This window comes from Gambusia affinis, linkage group LG01 (genome assembly GCF_019740435.1).
Source record: "Gambusia affinis linkage group LG01, SWU_Gaff_1.0, whole genome shotgun sequence".
Classification (NCBI taxonomy): domain Eukaryota; kingdom Metazoa; phylum Chordata; class Actinopteri; order Cyprinodontiformes; family Poeciliidae; genus Gambusia; species Gambusia affinis.
Genome location: NC_057868.1, coordinates 16,491,906 through 16,509,039, shown reverse-complemented (window position 1 = coordinate 16,509,039; position 17,134 = coordinate 16,491,906). Strand labels below are relative to the sequence as shown.

The window sequence follows — 17,134 nt, the reverse complement described above, 5'->3', positions numbered from 1 at the left end:
AGTCACTGCAGATTAGAGACTGACTTCCATTAGTGGCTCCTCTTTCTTTATATAATGTCACAATGTAAAGGCAGAGCGAAACTCTGCCTTTTCCTGCTAAAACTGAAAGGAGGTTATCGCAGTGCATTGTGGGATTAATAGTTCTCATACCAGCCTCCTTGCCCTTTGTAGTTCCTTCCTGGCTGGAGGCTCAACACTGTCTAGTTCAAAAGATTTGACGTTTTCTAGAACTTTGTGCTAGAAAAGCTGATTCTTCTCTGTTGCCAATTTTACTCAGGCATTGAAGACTGGTCATAAATGCTCACTCAAAGGCTCAGTTTAGCAGGGAAAAGGCAAGGATTTCACAGTAAGGGCCAGCTTTATATAGCACAATGATAGGTCAACAAAATCACAATGACCAGTTAGTTCATATGATGACAGGATCTGTTCCTGTCCCAATTAGATCAATATTGAAGCATTATGTTGTCAGTTCAGATGTATTTTTTCATACTCTGTGTATATGTCTTTAATAGACACTGATCTACCGGTGAGTACTAATGCCAACTACTGTATCACAATATCTCTTGCTGATACTGTCGCTAATGACAAGTATTCACACCCCTTACAGCCTCTAAAAATATGTCTTTACCAGCTTAACAGCAAGTCAACATCATATGAAATCCTTTGTATTGAATCTGTAATGTCCTTCAAGGGCGTTTGTGTGTACAGAAGAGTCTATACATTTATAGCGCAAATCGTGTACATAGATATATGAATCAGTCGCAAACACAAATGCTCTGTTCTATGACTCTTTATTTGTTTTTGTTTTTTTCATAGAGAACATTTAAAATGGTTCATACCCTCACAATAACTGACGTCAATTCTCTGCTTTATAACACTGACACAGAAACAGGGAACATGTTTACAAGTACACAAACACACATCCACAAACTTGGCCAATCTACAGTGTTACAACCCCCCACCCCCAAAAAAGGTTAAACAAAAGCATGAATCCCTAAGAACACACAGCCAAGGCCTGTCCCACTTTACAAAACGGTGCAGTAGCAAAGGAACAGCCACATCTACAAAAGTAACTAAAATGATCACACATTCTATAGTAATGGAAGTGCTTGTACTTCTGGAAGTTTTGTACTATTTTTTTTATTTTTTTTTTAAAGGATTTCAACATCAGTGTCTAGAAAATCACCAGTAAAAATAGCTCATCTCTGTAAAAATGTGCTAGCAGGACAACCCTTGGCTGTGGAGTTTTTGTTGTTTTTTTTTGTCACAAACTATTCTTCATTTTTAGAATCGTTATTAGTTTCGAAACCATTTTCAACTTCGATACAACAACAAGTAACACTGTTTTTTTTTTTGTCTGGATACAAATATGTACAGAGACTCTTTCCACTTATGTCAAAATAATGCCCTGCACTCTGATGCATTATCTAGAGATGACCGCCAAGCTTCAGATCCCTTCACAGAAAATGTCCGTGCAGTTTTTGGTACCTGAATCGACAGAATGAGATCACAGTTTCTTCAGAGAGACAAAAGCTTTGAGTTTCCCCCTGTTACTCAGAGTGCTCTCTGTCTGCAGCGGACAGAAGACAACACGCTTTATTCCACAGAGTAAAACCGTTAACCCACCCCCACCCGTTTCCCCCTGAAAGTCAGACATCTGGATCAGGACCGAGGATTTTCAGCAGTAATTGAATGGGTGTAAACATACCATATGTTGACATGAGTGGAGGGAGAAAGGCACACATGATAAGACCACACATATCTGAGAACTACGGCTGGGGAGGTGGGAAAAAATGGGGGTTTCTTTTGGTTTTGTTATATTTTGGACAGCCTGATGAAAAAGTGCCACTCAGTTTTTTTTTCTCTCTCTCTCTCTTTCTGTCTCTCCTTATATATCTCCCCTTCACACTCACATTTGGATTTTGGTGTTGACTGAATTCCCTGAAAAGTGTCGTTACATCAAATAAAATTGAGAGAGGGGGGGACGTGGGGGGGTAAAAACTGAGCCCCGTCTTGTTAAACGCTCTTTTTCGGATCAGAACAATAAAACTGACTCCATCACTCGGTACTTCTATGTAAATAGGAAAACATACAGTGTGTGGGTGCAGGACCGACCGTGGGCTGAGTTCGCTTTCTTTACTGACTTTTTCTCATTTTTTTATTTTTTCATTTTTCTTAAAACGCTCTGCTTTCATGGCCTCAGTGTTCTTCATTTACATATCTCAGTAGACAATTTCATCAAGCAGTTTAAAAGGGGTCATGCCATATCAAATAGGTTAGGAGAATATTCACAGTCTTAACACTCTCGGGGTAGAATTCTTGTGCATTTCAAGAGGAAAAATACACTACTTTGTTAACCAAATGCATCCAAGCAATCTTTCTTGAGGAAAGACGCAAAGAAGACCCAGGAGGGGGTAAAGAGGGGCTGGAGCGACCGGGGGGGTTGGAGTGAGGGGTTGGGAGGAGGGCTAAAAAGTCAGAAAAAGCTTCAACATTCTCTTGAGTGACGTCCACATATTTATGCAACAAACGCCTCCTCCGACAACAAAAGGGGAGGTTGTGCAGCCCGGCAAATCAATTTTCCACTCCCACGCGCTCATCTCATTTCACACGAGGCCTTGATCCAGCCGCTGCTATCGCCTCTAGCCTCAGCTGACTGCTCGACCTGTGGCTATGCTCCGCTCTGCCGCAGGTCACCCGAGAACCAAGCAACTCCTTCCCGTCAATCTCTCTTTTGGTTTCCCAGAATTTGAAAAAAGAAAATCCTTTAATTTCATGAAACTCATGAAATTGCGGCGATGGCGCAGGGGTAGAGTGCGCGACCCATTTGCGGAGACCTTTAGTTCTCGCGGCCGTTACAGATTCGAGTCTCAGCCTGTTGCCGCATGTCTTCTCTCACAACGCGCTTTTCCTGTCTGACCACTGTTAAATAAAGGCCGCTAGAACATAAGAAGTAATAATAATAATTTCATGGAACTCTTCAGAGAAAACACAGGAAATTTCCTGATCTCAGATCTGTCCGACTTCAACTGCTGGCATCTTCGACGAGATGTTCAGAAAGTGCACATTCTACGCTGGCTAAGAGCACATTTACAACATGCCTTGGACATCAGAGTCACACATGGGAAGAGTTTCACCCCAAAGGCAGGTCACACTAACGTCTCCTACTGGTTTGTTTCAACATAAAAGAGCTCGGAGCGAGCAGGCCTTTACCATGAACAACACACAAGAAGAAGAATATTCAGAAACTGCACAACGTCGCTGAACACAATGTGCAGAACATTATTCAGAGGCATCGTCTTTTTTTCCACTAATACATGAACTCACACTGACACTTAGGATTCAGGTTCAGCCGTAAACATGCAGCTGATGTTTAGCACACCTTCAGGCCAAAGACAAGACAGGTGGACGAAAAGAAGAAGAAGAAGAAGAAAAAAACGAGACGGGGGAGGGGGAAACGGAAACTGACGGGATCCAAAAGTACTGTTCCACTACCATCAACGACTTCAGCTTGACTGAATGTTTAAAGCCACAGTTGAGCAGGTCTAAGTGATATTAAAGAAGGAGCAACCGCCTCCTCACCACGACGCACCCTTAACGTCTCGCCTGAACAGCTTCTGATAATACAAGAGAAGAAGAAGAAGAAGTCAACAATTACACTGGAAAAATATATGTATGTTTATATTCATATATATAGCATCTTTAAAATCTATTTGTACAGAATGTATATATAGTGTACTTATGGCCATCTTGGCAGAGAAATAAAGGCATTTTGAAACAATCCGCGTTCTCTCCCGATGCCGTGGTCGTCCTGGGCAACCAGACATTCTTACATTGCAGAGATGCAGAGAATCAGGAAAAAAGTAAGCTCTCCTTTTTTTTTCTTCATTTGTTTTTGCTCTTTTTCTTTTCTTTTTAATCAGTGGCACTTTGTGCATCGAAAAAAAAAGAAGTAAAATCTAGAGTAAGGCTACAAGGGTGTGTATGTTTGAAGTTAGTCAAAGATAGAAAGGACCTTATCGTATCCTCAAGGGTTTGGATATGTCGCAGTGTTTTTTAGGAATCGTCATGCATCCAGGCTGAAACACGGCCGGAAAAGCGCTCTGTGTGGAACAGTTTTACGGACGATCAGAGAACAACTCGCCACGCAGCCTCAGTGCATCGTAGAGGTTCTGGGTGAGCCAGTGCTGGCCGCTACAAAGAGCTTGGGAGAGGTACAAAATACTTTTTTTTTCTTTTTAAGCTTTTTTTTTTCTGCACCTGACAGAAAGCAAATTAAAACACAGATATGTGACAGTAACAGAGAAGTGAGTGCTTCTGTTGGGTTTACAATCAGCTGCTGGTTTGTCTAAGTACACGCCTAAGCAATCAAACAGTACTGGTATTAATGTCGTTCCTTTATTTAAGTATTAGCAGTGGATTTTTTTTTTAAATCTTTTTTTTTTTTAACTACTCAGACTCAACCGTCACAACACGCACATAAATAAAAAACAAAATAAATACACATCAGTCGACTTCTTTCGCGTTAAATAAATAATAAATACATTGTTTTTCTTTTTCTTTTTTCCCTCTCGCCCGTGGGGGGTTTTGTAGCAGCAACAGAAAAAAGCACAAACAAAACGGAGGAAAACAAGAAAAAAAACCCAAACAAAAAACCCCCAAAAAAGATCATTTTCTTGTAAAATTATCAAAAGAATTTTGATTCCTTATAAAACATCTGAACGTAAAAAGTAAAAAATAAAATAAATAAATAAAAAATACGCCTCCTCTGTCGTTATAGATTCTTAAGACATCTGCAGATCGGTTATCAGTAAAGTTGCATTTTTTTTTGTTGGTTTGTTTTACAAAACAAAGTTAGTAATAAATAGATTGCTTTAAATAAATAAACCTCAATAACATAAAGGGCAATAAGTTACAATTTAAAAGTTCACAAGTTTAAATAATTCATATATAACAATAATTATCGTACCACAAAACTATTCATTGAAATGAAGTGCAATTCCTATGTTGATAAATACTATTAATATGACTAACCGAAGCTGAGATGTGTGCACACTACTCCTATCATCATTCCAGTAAAAAAACACAAAGAGGGTTTGGTCTGCTGAGTATCCAGGCTGCTCTGAGATCTGCCTCACCGCTGCAGACACACATTCAGGTGAGCGTGTGTCTCATTTTGCTGGGATGTGTGTGAGAAGTGTGTGCGTGTGTGTGTGTGTGTGTGGGTGTGTATGGGTGAGTGGATGTGGATCACACAGCTTGGTGAGCGCCCCCTCCTCCCCTCCCAGCCAATGCTACAGGACAGCGGTGAAAGTCCCGTGGTCTGGAAGCAGATCCTGCCTCCTCGTTCCGCTGTTCCGGCCCCGTTGGAAGCAGACTCAGCAGGTAAACGTACCGCACGTCGAAGCCCCTCGGATCTAGTTCCTACAAACATTATTCCTGCTTTTCCAAACACTCTGACTTGAAGGTTTCCTCCTCTGAATCTCAGAAGCAGCATGATGTGCATTTTGGTCACTTTTTCTTCAACAGAGGTGCTCCCTGGGTTGATTTTATTTGAAGATTTGCCGTTTATTCAAGTAACCTGAATTCCCTTTTTGTTTTTGAATCATATTTAAATATATCGTTGAGCGTTTCAGCATCTCTCCAACTCCCTCCCATCCCCCCCTGCATCCAGCTCTCCAGCGTCAGCAGCCGTTTCAGATTCCCTCCCGTGCCGAGCCTCACACTTTGATGCCCTTCACAGCCTTGTTGATACTCTCTAGTAAGGCCTTGTTTTCCGGGCTCTGGAAGCACTCCTTGTTGGTGTACATGTCGGTCAGGGTGCTGACGTAGTTGTCAAAGTTCTGCTCGGTGATTGGCTCCTGCTGCCATGCAAGATAGATTGAGATAAGTGAGATGGAACAGTATGTGCATTTCTATTCACCGTAAAATTGCACAAATCTAAAATACGAAAAGAATTCAGCTTAATGGAAACATGCCAATTTTGAAGGAAACCCTCATATTTTTCAAAAAAAGGTTTTTGCGTTACAGGAAGGTGGTTTTTCAATCATATCAAAATAGACATAATTTGACAGTGTTGCAGTGGAAACTCCTTTTTCACCCCACATGAGTCATGTGATCACTAGCTGGATGTTACTACTAGTGAAAACGCCAAAGAAGACAACAGGACGTAGTAGGAGGGTGATTTTTTTTTCTTTTCAGACAATATGCAGCTGGCTCCACCAGATTTCTAGTGGCATTACAGAGTTCATAAAAAGTCGCGTTGAATCCATAGCTCTTCTGTAAAATCGCCGACTATGATTTTCCCAAAATGCCGCATGCACATCCGCTCTCAAGCAGGCGGGGCTTTTTGCTCCAACGTCTGAATAAGACGCAGACCGTCTATCAGACGATGAGGGCCATCGTCTCTCAGCTGCTCATATAACTGCTCACACTCATGATTTGTGATTTGTAATGACTTATCCATGAACAAGCTTATTTACTTGTGATTATTATATAATTTCTTATTTAATGGTAAACACAGCAAAGTTGTGTTCCTTTGGCATTAGCAGAATCTAGAAAAAGATTTGTGCACATCACAGGCTGGGAACACAGCCTGTGATGTGAGAAGCCTCACCATGTGCGGCAGACGGATGTTAGCCAGGCTGCGGATGAGGGCCCGGCTCAGACCGGACAGCTCCATGAAGAGGGCCTCGTTCTGCTCTTCGATCATCTTGTTCCCGTGCTCAATGCTCTTTAGGTTTTTTTCCATGGAAGAGATCTACAACACAAAGTGATATTTTCAAATTACAAACCCTTTCACTTAAGGAAGTTGTTTTTATCGGAGACCCTGTTCAGACCGGAGTAACGGCCACACAGTCAGATCCAGTCTGGGCCGAGGCAAGCGTAAATATATCTGTGCACATGTACGGTAAATACTTGATTTGTAAACTGAGGGGGTTTTCACACCTGATAGACTGGTAGACTCGGTTTGATTGGAGACCAAAATTACATTTGTTCCCTTTTCAGCTGTTGTGGTTCACTTTCACATAGCTCTGTCAAACCAAACCCTTTGAAAAACCTGTATTACCCTCCCTGTCCTGTGGTGGCGCTGCACCAAGAACCACTAAAAGAAACGAGACTAAAGGTTTAAAGGTCTTATTAGCTAATTTGCTAGCTAGCCAGCTAGCTAACTAACATAAAAGATGTGCTGGCAGAACTCTGGCTTCATTGATTAAATTCTAATGCAGTATGGGTGAGGAACTTTTGTTTCTTTTTGATTCTTTTGGAACATGGTTCTAAATGCCATGATGTATTGTTAGTAACTTGTCAATGACATCAAGAATAAGAGGTGGCTGGGTTAGAATCATTTATGTCTATGCACTGACACTGAGCTATGTGAATTAATACAATTCACTTCATTCACAGCACTTCTCTTAAGCATCATTATTACACTCTTTAAAACTTTTGTAGCAAATAACTCCACCGAAAATGCCACTGGTATACAATTTAGCCATGATAATGTCTAACACAGAACTGGCTATGTCTTGTTTGTTACTCAGGTCAAAGGTCAAACGGTGATGTGGCTGCATGTTGGGGTATTTTTGCCGGTAAAGAGGGTGACTCAGGACGTGTTTTATTATGCCCGGGGTGAGTGGTTGGATTTTGTGAGTTTTATTTTTGTCTGAATCAGCTAGAATGGATGTCAGCATCAAGTTAAAACATGGTCTGACAAGTCTACAGCGTTTGGCTCATTGTGGCAACACAAAACAATGTGAATGTCTGTAAACTTCAGACTCCGGTTGTCAGTTGAGGATGTGTTGGACGGTGAGGCTGTTACACACACTTCTGCTTTTGTGCTGAACATCCTACCGGAATACGTCGTATATGTGGCTAATTTATCCATTAGAGATGGATGACAACTACTATAAATTTTAGCTGTTATCAGTTATATTTTTCAGTAATGATTACCTTAAAGATGAAGTAAGCCATGAAAAACAAATATGTCACAAAAAAAAAAAAATTAACTACCCACTATGGAATAAGTGTCTTCATTACACTGGGTACATTAACACTAATGCCACTAAGCAGCACAAAATCAGCATTCAAACATATATTGATATATTCTGGTTCAAGCATCAAACGTAACTATCCAAGTAACAGTGTCACTTTCCTTGTGTTTGTAAGCATCATTGTCTCCTGCCATGAATGTCCCAGGTAACGTTAAAACTCCTCCACATTCTGGTCACTGAATTAATGTCAGCGCCATGTAAATGATCTCCCACTCATATTAACATTTACAGTCATGGCCAATCAACTAGAATATGGGTTCCGATGAGGCTCGGTTGTCAGATTTTGAAAACAGCTTAGGCAGGTATTAAGAATATTGTTCATTAGATTCCTCTCATTTTGCCTGATGACCTTTAATCCTGCAGGTCATCCCTGAAATTATGATGCATAGAATCACAAATCTAAATCTAAACTGAGTTACAGAGAGTAAACGCAATACTGCAGCATTGCTCATTAAAATGGCACATTACTGATGTATTAAAATGAAAAATGACAGGTACACTTAATTATATTATATTAGCCATTAGGTAATACATCCTAAGTATACCTGATTACTTTTACTTTTAATACTTTTAGTATTTTTAAAAGCCAGTACTTTCTTACTTTTACTTAAGTAAAAATGTTAATCTAGTACTTTTACTACGGTACCTTTCTGTCTGTTTATTTGTACTTTTACTTAAGTACATTGTTTAGCACCACAATACATTAAAGATCTGCTATTGTTTTATCAACCTTCCAGACCTCTCAGGTCTTCTGGTTCTGCTCTGCATCCCCAGAACCAGAACCAAACGAGGAGAAGCAGCATTCAGCATCTATGCACCAAAAATCTGGAACAAACTTCCAGAAAACTGTAACACAGCTGAAACACTGACTTTCTTTAAATCTCAACTAAAAACCCACTTGTTTAGAGTTGTATTTGAAACGTAATCAATTGCAAATTTATTGATGGAACCTGACTATGTTGTGTTTTTATTGTTGATTCTATGTTGCATTGTGTTTTTGTGTTTGATTTGATGTAAAGCATTTTGAAATGCCTTGCTGCTGAAATGTGCTATACAAATAAAGTTTGATTGATTGATTGATTTGAGTACTTTCTCCACAACTGAATAATGTACAGTATTGTTCCATATTGAGCCCAGACAGACATGTACACTGCAAAACACAAATTCCTCCATGTATTTTTTAGCCTAGTTTTTACTGCAAATATCTTAGTACATTTGAAATAAGACAAAACACAAATTCCGTGTGTTTTAAGCAAGACATAGGAGCTTGTTTGGAGCCAATAATTCCTTAATATTAATCTTCTATTGGCAGATTATTTCACTTATAACATGCCGCAAAAATGTTTGGTTATCATTAAAATAATCTGCCAACGGAACAAGTCATTTTTAAAATCCATTTTTTAGGAATTGTTGACTAAAAACAAGTTCCTATATCTTGCAGAAATTTTACTTGTAAGTTAGTTTTGTCTTATTTCAAGTGCACTAAGATAGTTGCATGAGAGACTCTGCCAAAATTACTTGGTAATATTTTGTGTTGTTGTAGTGTCTGATTGCTTTTGTTAACCTGAAGTTACTCTGAAATAAATAATAACCTTTAATCAGAAACAATTTTGAATTCTCTTGTTACTGTGCCTTGAGTTGCAATGCTCATATTTGCTGCTTTTCTTTAAATTTAAATATACTGATGGGTCTCTTTCAATATGTATATTAGATTACCTACATATGATGTTATGCATTATACATACCAGAAACCACCTGCAGTACAGTGACACCCACCTGAGTTTGCAGGTTGACCATGTCGGCCTCCATTTCGTTGTTGGACTCGTTGAGGTCGTTTATCTCTCTGTTGAGCTGCTTGATCTCCTCATCGTTGTCCAGAACTAAAACAGAAGCGCAAACATGTCAGTGAAAGAGGGAAACCTGAATATAAGCAGCCTTCTCCCATCAATTCACTCAACTACAAACATAGATATTGTACACCATATAATGTGTTGTTCTGTGGTTTTCTCAGTAACCCCTCCTTTGTAACATAAAGGCATTAGGGTGTTAAGTCCAAACATCATACCATCAGTGGCTCTGAACTTGGTGCTCATATATTCCTCGGAGGGGAACTTGGCCTTCTTCTTGGCGTACAAGGCCCTAGGACATCCTGAGAGGCTGGAGACAGACAGACAGACAGGGTCGTTAGCTGACCTATCAAGTAATAAAGACACATGTCTTTCTAGACTCGGCTTAAAAGTATCCTTTTTCATAAAGCTTATAGTTTGACAGGCGTAGGTTATCCTGAAATATCTCTAGAGTTATGCTGATGTAGTCTTAGGCTACTGGAGGACAACTGACCACTTTTTCTCACTTTCTTCTTCTACTCCTCTCCAATTGGCATTATTTACTGTTATTTCTACTGTTAACTTTATGTTTTCTTTCAGGTATTTGTTATTTTTCTCCATGGAAGCTACACCTGGTCTGGCACGCCGTTTGGCTGCGATTCCTTCCTGAAGGAGAACATCGACCATGAACTGATTGTTCTCCCTCTTCTGTTATTAACCTTTTACTTTCATGAACATCAAAAATAGTCCTACATCAGTTCTTCTGTTTCTTTGTGTGTCTCTGTCTGCTCTGTCTTTTCAAACCTGTTGGGTCGTGGCAGATGGCTGGTTGTACTGAGCCAAGTCCTGCTGGAGGTTAAAGGGAGGTTTTCCTCTCCACTGTTGCCACGTTCATGCTTGGTATCAGAGATTGCTGTAAATTCAACGACTCTGGATGCAACCTGCTGGATCGAAACCTTTTTAAAACTCACTTGAAAAATAAACTGAACTTGACGTTTGATAACTACGATCAGTTGGAATTTATATGTGAGTGAATTGAAAATACATTTTTAGATTACATTTGTTGTGAATTGACACTATGGAAATAAAACTATTTGAACTGAAAATATTCAGTATGAATTTTGTTAACTTCTTTTTCAAAAGAGTATTTTTGCTAATTTTAACCAAAACTAAAGGCATGCTAAATGTAAAAATCTATCGTTTTAATGGCTGTAATGGAGGAGGGCGGCTTTGTGAGGCTTGGAAACTGCAGCTCGGAGGAGGAGCTGCGCCTCGAAGGCGGTGCTATGACCCCAGGCGTTTCCCACAGCTCAATGGTTGCCATAGAGATTAAGCATGCATGAAAGAATCAAAGCAACACTCCAAATATGGTTTTGATTATAAGTAAAGCTCAAAAAAAGTAGATTTTACATTACACTGCCCCTTTAAGAGAGTCCAGCTAGAGAGACAAAGCTAAGCTCAAGTCGTACCATGAAGCGGCTCGTCTGTGTGCACCTCACCTGCGATGTGTGAGGAAGCTGCCGTTGGCGTGTCCGGAGCCGTCACAGCCGGGGGTGGGGCAGGTGGGACCCTCTGTCTTGAATGCCTTCCAGTTGAAGGGCATCCCGTTCAGGAGGCTCTCCTTCTGCCTGCGGGCGGCCAGCGGGCAGCCGTAGGCGCTGCGGTGTGTGGCGTACTTGCCGCTGATGTGGCCCAGGCTGTCGCAGCCCGGCACGGGGCATCTGCTGGGAGGGACGGAAAGACGTCGGACAGAGAGAGAAGGAGAAGAAGAAGAAGTGTTTAGGAGATTTGTACTCAAAAATACTCAAAAAAAAAAGAAGTTATTTTTGGGGGTTATTTAACAGGTATGCACTTTCAATTTTTTAGGTAATTTTTTTTATGTATTCTTGCTGTAGTATTTTTACTAGTACATGTTATCAGGTTTAATGTTTTATGTGGAAATGCAACATGTGTCCTCCATGCACTGTGCTCTACATCACTCTAAGAGTCAGTGTTTGCAGCTGGAGTGCTTCATCAGTGAGGGCGATTACTATTTGGTTCAACTAAAGGCCAAGGTCAGCACCTCCACATAAGACTCACAGTGACTGTCCTCTCTGTGCTTCTCTGTCTCTCTGTCCTTTATTGCATTTTACTCTTTACCGTCAGTCATGCTTAAAGCAGACGTTATGGCTTTCTGAGCGGTACGAACTTTAAAAGCTCCGAGTCCTCCTGGTTGTCCTTGGTAGGAGTTTTAATTCCACTTTTCTTGGCACGCGGGCACCCAGAGAGACTGAAAACAGAAAGTATGGAGTTGATAACAGAGGGTTGAAAACGTTACGGTAAGGTGACTGTTGCATCAAGGGACAGAACATGAGAAGGAAGGATATTCTGTAAAAACGAAAAATAGAGGTCCAACCAAACGAAAAACAAAAATCAAAAACGCCTGAAAGGTGAGGAAATGTGGATGTGGTTCCTGTCTAACTCTACCATGAGCTGTCACTATGCCTCTCTGACTGACTGACTGGTTGTGTGTTTTGTTAAAGGAGCTCTTTGCTCGGTGTGTTGGTTACCTTCGGTGAGAGGCGTAGTTTCCTGTGATGTGACCCGAACCGTCGCATCCTGGCGTGGGGCATCTGGGGACGGGAAGAGTTTCATATTTAGAAAGGAACTCCAAACCTTCCCTAAAGGTGACAGAACTCAGCTGAGACGACGAGAGAAGATGCCTCATTACTGCACCCTGCAAACAAGTTTTGGATTTTTATCACTTCGCAGTCACTAATTTGGAAGTCATTTATTGAGATTTTGTGACAGACGAACATGAAGTGGAAGTAAAAGAATCCATATGTTGAGAAAAAGGCAGCTGGAACCACCTTTTGGGTTGTGTCTCTACCACATTGGCTCATCTACAGACTGACATGTTTTGTCCACTTTTCTTTGGAAGATAACTCAAATTCAGCCAGATCGAATAGAAAGCCTTTGTGAATAGCAAAGCAGTAACAAGTCTTGCTACCGATTCTCAATTGGTTTTTGTCGCAGACTTTGACTAGGCTGTTTGAACACAGGCAAAAATGCTTTGTCTTAAAACGGGGTCGTCAACCTCATGTTCATCTCGGGCCATATCAAGATCGTGAATGACCTCAAAGGGCCGGTGGTGGCAGAGCGTAATGATAAAAGTACCTGTTAGCAAACTTAAAAAATATTAATAATTAGATATATCTGCATTCAATTAGCACTTCTTAATTAAATCACTCTGAAGTGCTTTTCACATTGATGTACATACAAATTGATTTGATTTAGTTGATAAAATAATATCTAAGCAACCTTTATCTTGAAGATCCTCCAGTATACCAGACGAAGCAAAAGCCTCCCCACAGCATAATACTCCCATCACTATGTTTTTCGGAGAGGATGGTGTTATAGGGTGTCATTTTAACGTCACCATTATGCAGTAAAATAACAATCCCAACGAAGCACATTGCAGTTAGTGACGTAACACGTTGTAATGTGAAACTGTGAGAGAAAACATTTGTGTTTTACTTGTATCACATATCCCAAACGTGTTGGAGTGAGCTTGAATTTCATTTTCTCCACTGCGACTGAATCCGCACATTCATTGAGACTCAAGGATATTAACTATTATAGATATATAATCTATTACAATAACTCTGACAATGGTAATTATTCAGTATAAAGAAAAGGTTTGCAAACTCTGTACTAGCGCTGCACCGACTGCAGTTTTCTGGCCGATTGCCAATTATTGATATTCAGTATTTGCCCAATGCTGATTTTTTTTTTTTTTGTCTGAAATGTTTCTAAATACAGCAAGGAAGTCACTGAGTTTGGCACACTGGGGTGAATACTGTTAATTGCTAACATGCAGACATGACCCGGTTGGCGGTCAAACCTCACTCACAGCAGAGCAGTAGTGGCTGATTTTTATACTTTGGATAAGGTCAGTGGATAAGATCTGCTTCATATGTAAGTGTGAGCCCTTCACTGATCTCCCAAAATTAAGGAAATCTGGGCCGATTTATCAAAACAGCCCTACTCGATACCAAATATCACTAATTTTCTGTCGGAATTTCTGTGTGAATCCTTCATTTTGATTAATGAAAAAAAGAGCAACATGTTTCTTTCTAAATACATAAAATATTTTCCCAAAACCTCTGACTAATGTTTTATTTAATCCATTATTTAGTTTTTTTGTTTGTGTTTTTTTTCTTGTTACATTTCCTTAACTTGGAAGAATGGTATTATTTTATTACCTATCCCTATAATATGTCTTCTTTCATTTTGCTTAAATTTAACCTCCAATTGTCTCACAACTGATTCTCTACACATTATGTCATATCTGTTGTTCTTTAATGCAAAACCTGATTGTTTTGTGCATTTTTGCTCAATAAAGATAAAAAAATGTAATTAATTAAATAATTTAAAAAAAATTATTCAGGCATTTTTGACTCTATGTTTTTTTGCACTTATTCACATGAGCTGAGTGATGTTAAAGTGAGCAGAGACCAATCTGCAGAACAGAAACACAATGACAGACGCAGCAGCAGAGACAGCAGTCGAGCTAACGTCAGCAGAGCAGCGCTGTAGCGCTGGACGGTGTCAGCAGCAGTGCGCCGAAACGACAGTGAAAAAGCAAAACGAAGGTGAAGAGCAGACATACTTGAGTTCAGGAGTGTGGGCCGCCATGAGGGACCGAAGGCTCTTATCAGCGAGAGGACACCCAGACAGACTGAGAGAAGAGAGGAGAAAGAGCGAAGGAGAGGACGAGGAAAGCGAGAGGGGAGAAAGACGTGAGTGAAGGGAAATCCAGAAGGCAAGGCTTACCAAGGTCATTTAGGAGTTAGAGGGCAGACAGAGAGAAGTAAATCACTGATAAGTATTAAAGTCATTGACAGTCTTTGCTTTAGGGCTCACTCTAGCAGGTCAGATCAAATCAAATGTTTGGTTTTGGTCTTTTGTTGGACTCAGAGTCTCAGCAGAGCTAAGGTGTCACATTAGCGCTAACAGAGCAGGAGCCGCACATGTTGGGCTAACTGGCTTCAGACTGAACATACCTGCGGTGGGATGCGTAGTTCCCTGTTATGTGGCCGCTGCCATCGCAGCCGGGTGTTGGGCACCTACAGAGAGAAGAACAGAAGTGCAAGGAGGAGAAAAGGGAGGCAGAGGCCAAAAGTTAGAACAGACGAGCACAAGAAGAAGAAGAAGAAGAAGAAAGCACAGATTCCTGGTGGAGACAAAGAAGCTCCTCTTAATGAATGCAAACCTCAGTTTTTATCAAGTAATTACCAAAATAAGGTAGATAAATGACTTCTATTGTTGGATCTAGCAAAAAAAAAAAAAGAAAAAGAAATGTGTATGATGGTTTGTGTAAAACTACCTATTAAAATTAGCGGAGCACCAATACATCAGCCCCGATTTCTTTGGCATTCGGCCGATACTTCCATGCGAAATCTTAACCACCTCTCTGATCTACATCCACAAACGTATGAAAATCAGCCACTGTCCCCTTTTGCTCTGCCATGAGAGAGGACTGAGCGACAGCTAAGTTGGCCCACTGCTGTTGCCAACTTAGAGTTGAAGACCTTGTTGCTCTGCTTTTCAGACCAGAAAAATCGACACCGGCCAAAATCAAAATCAGCACATTTTTAAAAAATCTGTTTTTTAAAGATTGCTGATCTGCCAGAAAACTACAATTGGTGCGTCTCTGATTAAAATAATAAAAATTGTAATCATGTATATTAGTTTGAAATATAATGTGCATTAATGCTTCATTCTATTGACTCACGAAAATTGCCTTTCTATTTTAATTGAGGATTTTGTTTCTGTCAGCTGTTGCTCTGAGACGTCATAACTAGCATAGCCTCGCTGCTAACGCTTTAGTCAGACTTACTAGCAAGCTGAGCTTCTTTCTCTCTACATCGGCCAATGAAAGGCACATGCTGCTTATCAGGTTAGACATCTTATCACAATTTGAGTTTTATTCCTTATTTGTAAAACAAAGTTTCTGACTCTTTTCAACAGGGAGAAAAAAAAACTTAACGGCTTCATGAAATAAACAGTGAAGGTGTTTGTTTGGCATGATTCCACTGCCGTACGGCACTTAGCAGAGGTATCTGCTTCGATAGAGGAGATCCTCTGCATCCATAAAAGTGGTTTGTGCTTATTACTGGCAGCAGCTGTGAATCCGTCGAGGCAATTTAGTGCCAATCGATCTGAGCTTGAAGGTTCTAAATGTATGTGATTATGGATTGAGAGGTAATACATTCTTGCTGTTATCCTATTTCTCGTGAGCCTCTAATTTTGTGAGAGCGTGGCTTGATTTTCAACTATTTCTATTCAGAAACGTAGGGTAAAAGTTTTGGGGATTAAATTGAGTAAATGATGTTAAAAACAATGTTTCATAAGCGCAGATGTTATAAGATGAAATGAAGCTATGGAAAGCAAATTTTAATTGAGTTGTGCACAGATGGTCAAATCATACTCAAAATGAAAGTCGCCTCAAACAAAAAGCACTGAGTTTGAGTTGAACCAGTCTTTGGAGTGCCTGGATGTCATATAAAACTCACATAACGAGCCTGTTGAACTATTAGTCCAACGGTTACTTACGAGAGCAGCTCTTTCTTGCTGTCCTTGGGCTGAAACTTGACTTTGAAGCTGGGGGTCGTGACCTCTCCAGGGTACTTCCTGTCCTCCACACAGTCCTGCATCATGTCACAGTCCTCTGGGTCAGATGAGACGTACGACTGACCTGTGTGTTCCATCTAAAAAACGACATACCACCAACAGATACGATATATTAACTCAATCTCTGATGATTGTTTCCATGAAGCACTTTGCTTAGCTGTAAACAAGCAGAAACCCCCCCCAAAAAAAACACGAAAAAGAAAAACTTTGCAAAACTCCTAACACACACAACCCCCTTTTATTCTTTTGTAGACTCAATGTTTCCAAATGCAAAGTGTCCTCATAAAAAATTAACATCCAAGGCCCTTTATATTTCTTTTGAAAAAGTTCAAAGCAGTGAAAATTAGCATATGCCAAATCCTGGATGGTGCAATGCACCTGACACACCACCTCTGCTACGCAGTGCAATGTTTTAACCTCGTGGTAACTCTTGCATTTCACTGAAATGAATGAATAATAGAAAGAGGAGAACCGGGACAGGAAATAAGAAAAGGCTATTAGACAAAGAAAGTGATGTAAACAAGAAGTTTTCATTCCAAAGGCTTGAGGGCTGTTTCGTCTATTGTTATTTATGCCGCAATA

General features: G+C 40.2%; 1 protein-coding gene across 3 annotated transcripts in view; it reads right to left on the bottom strand.

The window, feature by feature from the left end:
• Positions 1 to 1,159: 1,159 nt before the first annotated feature.
• Positions 1,160 to 17,134, bottom strand: part of myt1b (myelin transcription factor 1b) — a 138,076-nt gene continuing 122,101 nt past the window's right edge. For all 3 annotated transcript variants that reach the window (XM_044128211.1, XM_044128218.1, XM_044128227.1), the window contains 10 exons: positions 16,475 to 16,629; positions 14,923 to 14,985; positions 14,529 to 14,597; positions 12,427 to 12,489; positions 12,066 to 12,146; positions 11,377 to 11,601; positions 10,117 to 10,208; positions 9,828 to 9,931; positions 6,617 to 6,760; positions 1,160 to 5,864 (listed from right to left, as the gene is read on the bottom strand). In XM_044128211.1, coding sequence (XP_043984146.1) covers positions 5,721 to 5,864; positions 6,617 to 6,760; positions 9,828 to 9,931; positions 10,117 to 10,208; positions 11,377 to 11,601; positions 12,066 to 12,146; positions 12,427 to 12,489; positions 14,529 to 14,597; positions 14,923 to 14,985; positions 16,475 to 16,629 — 1,140 coding nt within the window. In that variant the 3' untranslated portion in view covers positions 1,160 to 5,720. The remainder of the gene's footprint in view (positions 5,865 to 6,616; positions 6,761 to 9,827; positions 9,932 to 10,116; positions 10,209 to 11,376; positions 11,602 to 12,065; positions 12,147 to 12,426; positions 12,490 to 14,528; positions 14,598 to 14,922; positions 14,986 to 16,474; positions 16,630 to 17,134) is intronic.